The 9,523-nt window shown below is 42.7% G+C and overlaps 1 protein-coding gene across 3 annotated transcripts; it reads left to right on the top strand.

Annotated features, from left to right (window-relative positions):
• Nucleotides 1-5: 5 nt before the first annotated feature.
• RAD51AP1 (RAD51 associated protein 1) lies at nt 6-6,428 on the top strand. 3 transcript variants are annotated; one of them, XR_014616159.1, is made up of 9 exons: nt 6-82; nt 2,048-2,097; nt 2,348-2,474; nt 3,133-3,242; nt 3,498-3,572; nt 3,983-4,132; nt 4,800-4,946; nt 5,466-5,627; nt 5,791-5,919. XR_014616159.1 is itself a non-coding variant. In XM_084205910.1 (9 exons), exons 1-8 carry the CDS (start codon nt 63-65, stop codon nt 5,916-5,918), a joined length of 807 nt encoding a protein of 268 aa, XP_084062036.1. In that variant the 5' UTR covers nt 6-62; the 3' UTR covers nt 5,919-5,920; nt 6,365-6,428. The 3 variants fall into 3 exon arrangements, 2 of the variants coding, with proteins under 2 accessions (XP_084062036.1, XP_084062035.1); XM_084205910.1 differs by lacking the exon at nt 5,466-5,627 and adding an exon at nt 6,365-6,428 and having other exon boundaries at nt 5,791-5,920; XM_084205909.1 differs by lacking the exon at nt 5,466-5,627 and having other exon boundaries at nt 5,791-6,241.
• The last annotated feature ends 3,095 nt before the right edge of the window (nt 6,429-9,523 follow it).

Raw genomic sequence — 9,523 nt, 5'->3', positions numbered from 1 at the left:
CTGCGGCACTTTCGGCGCTGCGCCTGTGGCGAAGGCGCCAAGCGGCGCTGGCGGCGGCGGGGATGGCGCGGCCGGCCAGGAGGTGCGTGTGCGGGGCTGAGGGAACAGGGACTCGCCCGATCCCCTCGGGCCTCTGGGGGATTCCGGGGTGGGCCCTTTCCACCAGCGGTCGTGAGTGGTCGTGGTCAGTGGCACAGAGTTGTGTTGGAGGCCTGGCATTAGTGGTGTCCCCCGGGGTTCTGTCGTAGAATGGTTTGGGTTGGAAGGGACCTTAAAGATCATCCAGTTCCAGTTCCCTCCCCCTCCATGGGCAGGGACATCTTCCACTGTCCCAGGTTGCTCCAAGCCTCATTCAGCTTGGCCTTGGACACTGCCAGGGATCCAGGGGCAGCCACAGCTTCTCTGGGCAACTTCTGCGTCACTGGCTCTTACAGGGAACAATATTTTCCTCATATCCAATCTAAATCTCCTCTCTGTCAGTGTGAAGCCATTGCCCCTTGTCCTGTCACTCCAGGCCCTTGTCAAGAGTCTCTCTCCATCTTTCCTGTGGGCTCCCTTCAGGCACTGCAAGGGCACAATGAGGTCACCCCAAAGCCTTCTCCTCTGCAGGCTGAACAATCCCAATTCCCTCAGCCTTTCTTCCCAACAGAGCTGCTCCATCTCTCTGATCCCCTTGGTGTCCCTGCTCTGGCCTGGCACCAGCAGCTCCCTGTCCTTCCTGTGCTGGGCCCAGGGCTGGATGCAGCCCTTTGTGAGGGGTAATACTGGGCTCAGTATTGTTTAAATTGCTCATCCATGATTTGGAAGAAGGGTTTGATGTCCCCTCAGCCGTTCACAGAAGACACAAAGCTGCGAGGAGTGGCTGATACCCCGGAGTGCTGTGCAGTCCTTCACTGGGACCTGGACAGGTTGCAGAGATGGGCAGGGAAGTGTCTAAAATTCAGCAAAGGCAAGTGCAGGATTCTGCACATGGGAAGAAATAGCCCCATGCACCAGCAAAGGCTGGGGGTGACCTGCTGGCAGCAGCTCTGCTTAGAAGGACCTGGGGGTCCTGGTGGACAACAGGCTGTCCATGAGCCAGCAGTGCCCTGGGGGACAAGAAGGCCAATGGTGTCCTAGGGTGCACTGGGAAGAGCATTGCCAGCAGGTCAGGGAGTGATCCTGCCTCCTGCCCATCTGCCCAGCCCTGGGAGGCACACCTGCAGTGCTGTGTCCAGCTCTGGGCTCCTCAGGACAGCAGGGACATGGAGCTCCTGGAGCGGGGCCAGTGGAGGCTGCAGAGATGATTCAGGGCCTGGAGCATCTCTGGCAGGGAAAGGCTGAGGGAGCTGGGGCTGTCCAGCCTGGAGAGGAGCCCCAGCTGAGAGGGGCCCTCAGCCCTGGGTGTCCCTGTCTGCAGGGAGGGCTCTGAGCAGGGCCCAGGCTCTGCTCCAGGGGCCCGGCAATGGCAGCAGAGGAACGGGCAGGGACTGAGCCCAGGAGGTTCCACCCGGGCAGGAGGCAGAACTTCTGTCCTGTGCAGTGACTGAGCACTGAACAGATTGTCCAGAGAGGATGTAGAGTCTTTTAAAAAAAAAATCTACAAGCTATTCCTAATGAGCCATTGTGTACAGTTGCATTGGTGGTAGATTTATCTCTGCTCTCTGTGCCTAGGGAACAGCTGGGGCTTTGCCAGGGGAGGGTTTGGGTGGATATCAGGAAAAGGTTCTTCCCCCAGAGGGTGGTGGTGGAGCGCTGGAACAGGGAATGGTCACAGCCCCAAGCCTGCCAGAGCTTCAGGAGTGTTGGGACTGTGCTCTCAGGGATGCGCAGGGTAGAACTGTTGGGGTGTCCTAAGCAGGGCCAGGAGCTAGACTGGATGATCCTTGTGAGTCCCTTCCAACTCATGGATAATCTATGATTCTGTGGTTCTGTCCACCTGAACATGTATTGCTTTTTTTTCTTTGTAAAACATGATCTACCCAAACGTGCTACCAAATCAAGATGCTCAGTCAGAAAGTCAGAAAGGATTGATAGTGGTTTGTTTTTTTGGTTTTTTTTGTCACAGGAACAAGAAAGTTGTAGATTATTCTCAGTTTGGGGATTTGGAAGATGATGGTAAGTGGGATGTTCTTGTACATCAAGAATTTGAAATCATTGCCTCTTACATAAAAGCACATGTAAAAGAGAGTGTTGAATTTTCATTTTAAATACTTTTAAGGATAGTGCAGTTATAGTTGTTGTGTTCTTTTAAAATAGGATTAATTTCCCGAAAACGTTATCTTGATATATTTTGTGTGCAATGAAAAAATGATGAAATTTAAGAAAATAGGAAAACTCATGAGAGCTTGTTGCTGTTTTCCAACAGATGAAGACTTTGCACCTTCAAGCAAAAAGTCCAGAACACAGCTCAAGGAATCAAAGAAGGACAAAAAAGATAAGTCAAAAAAGCCCAAAGAAGTCACTCCATCACAGACACAGACACTTAGTAAGAGGTAAGAAATGTTGTGGTCAACTCTGTGTAAAACTGGATTTCAATAAGAATACTTGGGTTTGCTTTCTTTTCCCCTAGAGTTTTAAGCAGCTCTTAAAGAACAAACAAATAATACATGACTGTAATAAAGATTTTGAGCTGTATTAATGCACCTTCAAATAACTCTAAAAGTTCTGAGTTTCTTAGGGACTCCTAAACCAGAGAAATATAAAGACAAGTTTGATTTCTTCTAAGAGAACGTATTTAAAAGAAGATACAAAGTCAATGTGTCAATGAAAAAGAGAAATCTAATTTTTATTAGTAGAGTTATGTTTAAATATTATGTTTTGGTGTGGCATTTCAGGGAAAGGCAATCACTTTTTTTTCCTGTAGTAATGCCAGTTAATAGTTCATATTTTTATATATATATGTATATATATGCACACATACACTGTTTTACAATCATAATGCTTTAAAGTATAGAGTGCTTTAAAAATTAGTGTGTTTTGTCTAAATAATTTCAAAATGTAATATTTGTAACAAAATATGCTATAAATACGTACTGAAATATTAATCTCTTCACAAGTACCTGAATTTCAAGGAGTTTACTGAGCAAGAAATAGTTTTGTAAGACTCATGTAATTGTTCTATTATTTAACATGTTGTCATTTTTTCCCTAGGTTATCCTTGGATGAGAAACTTTATAAAAGAGATTTGGAAGTTGCCTTGGCCTTATCTGTGAAAGAAAAATCTGCAGATCCCCAAGAAGTGCAAAATTCAGAAGAACAAGGTTACTTTACAGTTCCATGCAACACTCTTTATTTATATGCAGTGAATTTGAACATGGGAATTTGTTTTACACTGAAATAGATTTAAAATTATTTTTTTTCTGTGAGAGAAGTAACTCTTCTATAAGATTTTCCAAATATGTACTTGGATTAGAGACAGATAAAAACTTCAGCTATTTTAATTTCTTGCTATTTTTACTTTTTATAATATGTTTTTGTATAGTATTTTTAATTTTTTTCCCTGGATCCTAACACAGGTAAGAATATTGAATCAAGAAATACACAGAGGAGATCCCCTTTTTCCAACTGCAGTGTAGACAGTGAACTTTTAGGTAAGTTGTTCTCACACTCTTTTCACAAAAACATTTAAGTACCTTGTCTCTTTTTTGTTTCCATTGGTTTCTTTTTTTGGTTATGTCAAAAAAAGGGTCTTTATCTTAATTAAAGGTTGAAGGATGTGTAAATTCTTTCATTAATGAATTTGGTAAAATGAGCAAACCTGTGGATTGGTGAATTTTTGGTCTTTGTTTTGTTTGCCTGATTACAGATAAATGTTGAGAAATTTGACAATGAGAAAATAAAATGAGAAGCACATGAAAACAGGTGTCAGTGATATGTTTCTGAACAGTGTAACTTCATATCACCAAAATGAATTCTGGGCACTCAGATACCAAATTATTGTAGAGGAAGAAAATAGATTTACTGTGAATTTGAGCTGATTGAATCACTTTCTGTTTTGTAGGTCTCAATCAGGTTATGGATGATGATGCACCCGAGGGTGATGGGAGGCAAAGGACAGCAGCAACCAAAGTTCCAGCACATCACAAGTCACTGGTGGTTGACAGTGATGACAGAGCCCGTGATCCTGATTCTGAGCCAGAGTCTGTACCCAGTAAGTGCTTCCCCAGTTCTTCATACCCAGTAAGTTGTTCTCCAAAACCCTCTCCTTACATGTGCTTTGGATGTGATGCATTACATTTAGTTTGGATTTTTAGTGAAATTCCTGCTGCTTTGACTGCATTTTCCTTACTCCCCCTTTACTGAAGCATTATCTCCTCATACTCATAACATTTCATTTCACTTTCACACTAAATTTACATGCTGGAGCTTATTCACTCCCAGACCAGCAAAATGTGACTGCTTCTCTGCATTTGTATGTCAGGAGAAATTCCTTCTGCCCTCCTTGTCCAGGAAAGTTTCATCTCTTTAAAGATCCTCTGTTCATTTTTGCAGTTGTTTCCTGGAGTTTTTTGTCAAAATAGTGACTCTGGAGTAGTATCAGCTGTTGGAGCTTTAACGTTGGCTTTGTTTAATTTTATTTTAAAAAGCAAGTAGCCTCCCTTCTTTCCTTGCTGTGACTGTCATCTTTTGGAAGAGCAAGCTGCATACATGACTCTGTCATTCCCTAACAGGCAAAGTGTCTGTGTAAATATTTACTGCTTCAAGATGGGACAGTCTAGTACCATCCTCATTATTTCTGATGTGCACTGGTCCCTCATCTTAAGTGATGATTTCTCTGCTAAAGAGCATCTTTCTAAAGTAATTCTTTTCCATCCCAGCATCACCTATAGTTTCTCCTTCCTGGATAATGGAACACAACTCTGAGCCAAGGCAGAAGGTGATGTCCAGTCCCTTGGAGGCAGCTGGGAGGCCTCTGCATGCATCAAGTCCTGTCACAGACAAAAAGCCTAAATGGACACCGCCAGGTATGGGTGAGGCTGCAGCTATAGACAGTCAAATATAAGTAAGTCGACTTTAGCTTTTAGCAAAAAAAGCTATTCCAGGAAAAATGCCTGCCCTTTGTATACATTTTATAGAGATTTTCTTTCGACAGATTTAAAACAAAAAAAGAGTGAAGCGAAGAAAAGCTATATCTATGTTTCATTTGCAGCATTATCCTTAACTGCTTTATCTGTATGGGGCTTACAAAATGTTTTCCAAACTGTGGATCAGACTTTAATCAAAAGATCCTTTCCATGTCCATTTCTCTCTTATTTAGAGCTTTCTTTATTTCTGGTGTGTGCTAAATTATTATCTGTTCTAAATAAAGACTATTAAGAAAATGCTGGAGTATTTTAGCTGCTCTAATAAAGAAAATGCTTAAAAGCTTCATATTCTCAAGATGTTTGAGCATGCTGCTGCTGACTCCTGCTTCTTTGATTTTTCTTCATATTTGTTCTTCTTTTCTGTATGTGGTTCTTTCTGTTTGGTTCCTTTCTCTCAAGTCTTTGTTTCCCCATTGGAGTTGTGTTCAGTATTTCTCTGTAGAGTGCCTGAAAATGCCCAGGACACTGGGAAAAGTTGCCCAGTGTTGCTGCAGTGTGTGGCTGGGTAGTTAACCTGTGCGCCATTCCTCCTGCACTGGCTCCCAGTGGGAGGAATCCTTGGTGAGTGATTTCCATGTGCCTCTGTGGTTTGGACTTTTTTGCACTCTATTCAGAATGCTTCTTTTGTTCTGCTAAGAAAACTATTAGAAGACAGCAGTTATATGATACTTTTTTCCCCCTTTAAACTTCTAATACCTTCTTTTTGTTTTAAAAACATCTCCAGCTCCATCAGGAAGCAGTAATGCTTCTGTGAAATGTGTTCCTGTTAAGTCACCTACTCACTGCCTAAGACTTGGCCTCTCCAGACTGGCAAGAGTCAAACCTCTTCATCCCAGTGCTACCAGCAGTTAATGGTCAGTGACAAAGTGCCACACAAAGGAAAGGACTGTGGAATGGTTTTGCTGATGAACAGAGGGTGGGCAGCATCCTGGTATCATCCATTTTGGAGGACTCTTATTACGGATGTGTCTGATGTTAGGAGGAGTTTTTATTCTGCAAATTGCTAGGCATTTTTAAGTGCTACTGAGTACTAATGTTGTTTAATCAAAGTGACATCTGGCCACCAGCTTTTTGATGTATTATATTCAGAGCTGTTTGTTTGTGATAATTTTAATTCTTTAATACCTAAACTCTTGGCATTAACATAGTCTGGACAGCACTACGGCAGTATGATGATAGGGAAATGTTTTTTAGAATGTTGTACTTTTTAAAAAAAACTAAAATAAAATACATTATAATGTCTAACTGTATTCCTTGAATGTATTAATTTTGAAGGTCACTTTAAATGTTGGTTGCAGTCTGGCAGATATTTTTATCTGTGTATGCTCTTACTGGAAGTCAGCAGCATTAGTCAGGCTCAGAAAACGACTCCTTGGAGCTTCTGGGGCTTCATTGAGGATCGTGATACCATGTTAAGGTACGGGTTTTGTAAAGCAGTAAAGTGATTGCTACTGATTAATGAAACTGAGCTTTTACTAATTCACAGTTTTTGTAATTTTCTATCTAAGCCTGTTGATTACAGTGGATGGCAGATCCATTTCTCCATGTATTACTTGTGACTCAGAGAGTTGCATTAACAAAGGAATATAATAGAATCATGGAGTGGTTTGGGTTGGAAGGCACCATAAAGATCATCCAGTTCCAGCTCCCCCACCATAGGCAGGGGCGCCTTCCACTATCCCAGGTTGCTCCAAGCCTCATTCAGCCTGGCCTTGGACACTGCCAGGGACCAAGGGGCAGCCCCAGCTGCTCTGGGCAACCTGTGCCAGGGCCTCACCACCCACACAGGGAACAAATGTAAACCTATCCTGTGTCGGTGTGAAGCCATTCCCCCTTGTCCTGTCACTCCAGGCCCTTGTCAAGAGTCTCTCTCCATCTTTCCTGTGGGCTCCCTTCAGGCACTGCAAGGGCACAATGAAGTCACCCCAAAGCCTTGTCTTCTCCAGACAGAACAATCCCAATTCCCTCAGCCTTTCTTCCCAACAGAGCTGCTCCATCCCTCTGATCCCCTTGGTGTCCCTGTTCTGGCCTGGCTCCAGCAGCTCCCTGTCCTTCCTGTGCTGGGCCCAGGGCTGGATGCAGCCCTGCAGGGGGCTCAGCAGAGTGGGGCAGAGGGGCAGAATCCCCCCTGCCCTGCTGCCCTGGGGCTCTGGGTGCAGCCCAGCACAGGGGGGCTCTGGGATGGGGCAGGGCTAGCTCTCACCCACAGCACCCCCAAGTCCTTCTGCCAGGGCTGCTCCCTCTGCTCATCCCCAGTCTGGGTTGATCCCAGGTACAGCACCAGCACTTGGTCCTGTTTAGCCCCATGAGATTCCCTTGGACCACTTCTGCAGTGTCCAGGTATCTCTGGATGACGTCTCATCCTTCAGGTGTAATCCATGCCTTTGCAAAGCCTTCTGTTAATGGTTTCGCTGATTCCTTGCAGATTGCTTGTCTCTTTCCTCCTGATGCATTATCAATCAGCTTGTCATATGGCAAAGATCACTGTTCCAGCTTTCATTATTTCTGAAGAAAACAGAATTTAGTTTTGATTCAGAACCTCTTAAGTGTGTGATTATTACCTTCTGTAATTCAAAAGATCTCAAACCCTAATTTCCCAGGTCTATATCAGATTAATATGAAAATCTGTATTTTTAAAGTGGTTAAATAAGAAAGATGTACCTTAATGCTTATTTAGAGACATGGGATTTAATAAGGAAACAAATATTTTCCCATTATTTTCCTTATAGAAACAAAAATGCCCAAATGCAATTTCCTGAGTTCAGTTGCATCAGGAATTCCATAAACTGCTCCTTAATTTTTAGCAGAGGGGTTGGGTGTAATTTGCTCTGAGCAGATGAATTTATTCTGACTTTCATGTCAGATCACTTTTGTTGTCCCAACTTTCGTTAACCCAACAGACTCGAAGCGTATCAGTGCAAACCACAAAGATGAAAACAGGATGTTACCACTTCTGGTGACCCTCTGAACAAAACCCTGCTCTTTGCATTTAAAGCACTTTGTCCTGCTGCTTACAAAGAATTTCTGTTCTGTCTCCACTCAGGTGTGGCATTGTTCTCTTGAGAAGAAGCCAAAAAGCTGTGATGAAAAAAAAAAAGAACTTTTTTGGGTTGAAGCTGTTTCTGCTCTGCTGAATCTGTCTTCACACCTCCAATATTTATAACACTTGTGTACATTTAAATGAAGACTTGGACCATGAGTTTTTCTTGTACATTTGGGATATTAAAAAACTGAAATTTCTTCTTCTTGCATTTTGTCTTTCCCCACATTGTTTGTGGTTTTTTTTTAAATTGTTTTTGAATGTAACTCAAAATTTAAAGGTTAATTTTTTTCTAGCCTCAGCTAGAAGAGGATGGAAGGACTTAACTGGCCTCAAGTATAAAAGAATCTACATGGTCCTTAGTGTATTAAAACTCTGTTTAATGCTCAGGCATCTCAATTCCTGCATCAAATTCTTTTTCATACTGACAACCCTTGGGCACATTTAAAATACTCCAATGTACAAAGAAATCATGAGAAACAGAACTGATTGAAACCCAGATGATATTTATCTGCTTGGTGATAGACCATCTTGTAGAGCCAAAGATGACAGATTCTCTTTCTGTTTGCCTCCTTGAACAGATGAGAGATTTGTTACACAGTTTTTTTTACTTCCAGTAAATCTGTGTAAGTCTTGCTTTCATTTTATTATCTTTGCAGGACTCATTAAGCTGAAGATTCTAAAGAGTTATATCAGGCAGTTCTTTCAGAAATACCTTGTGAACCCCATCTCGGCATAAAGGTTAGTAGATAGGTGCATATTTTTTAGAATGTTAAAAGTCTGTAACTATGTAGGAAGTCAACATTAGAGGGCATAATAACACCAAGTTATTATTCCAGTGCAGAGGAGCTATGTGGCTATCAAATGTATTTGCAGTCTTTGCATGTCAGAGGGCCAGATGACAAGGTGAGCAAAAAAACAAGAATAGAAGAACAAATTTAGGAATTAAATAAGCCTTAACCATCTTTTGTCAAGTATTATCAACAACACAGCTCACTCTAATACATTTTCACGGATCAGTGACTTAAAATGTTAGTAGGTATTTCTTGCATTATTTAATTTAGTTATAAGCTTCAACATACAGTTCTTCTCCAGATGTTTGCTATAATTTTTCTTGAGCATAAGTTAGCCCTTTCCCTGGGTAAAAGTCGTGTTGATGCAATTTGTGAGTGGGGTTCACAGCTGCTTCTGAGTCTCTGTCACGATTTCATAAGGAACAGAGTTGCCTGTAAGAGAAAAATGTAAGAATAGGCAAATCTTACTCAGCCCTGGGAGGCACATCTGCAGTGCTGTATCCAGCTCTGGGCTCCTCAGCACAGCAGGGACATGGATCTCCTGGAGCGGGGCCAGCAGAGGCTGCAGAGATGATTCAGGGCCTGGAGCATCTCTGGCAGGGAAAGGCTGAGGGAGCTGGGGC

Source organism: Fringilla coelebs (assembly GCF_963513975.1).
Source record: "Fringilla coelebs genome assembly, chromosome: 5".
NCBI classification, from domain to species: Eukaryota; Metazoa; Chordata; class Aves; order Passeriformes; family Fringillidae; genus Fringilla; species Fringilla coelebs.
The sequence above is the reverse complement of the archived record's forward strand: the minus strand, read 5'-3'. Positions and strand labels throughout refer to the sequence as shown.

Bases quoted from the DNA above. Each gene is read 5' to 3' on its own strand.
- RAD51AP1 (XM_084205910.1), top strand. From the start codon at position 63: ATGGCGCGGCCGGCCAGGAG. The intron at 4,133-4,799 runs GTAAGTGCTTCC...TTTCCATCCCAG, and splicing joins TGAGCCAGAGTCTGTACCCA to CATCACCTATAGTTTCTCCT. The intron at 4,947-5,790 runs GTATGGGTGAGG...AAACATCTCCAG, and splicing joins GCCTAAATGGACACCGCCAG to CTCCATCAGGAAGCAGTAAT.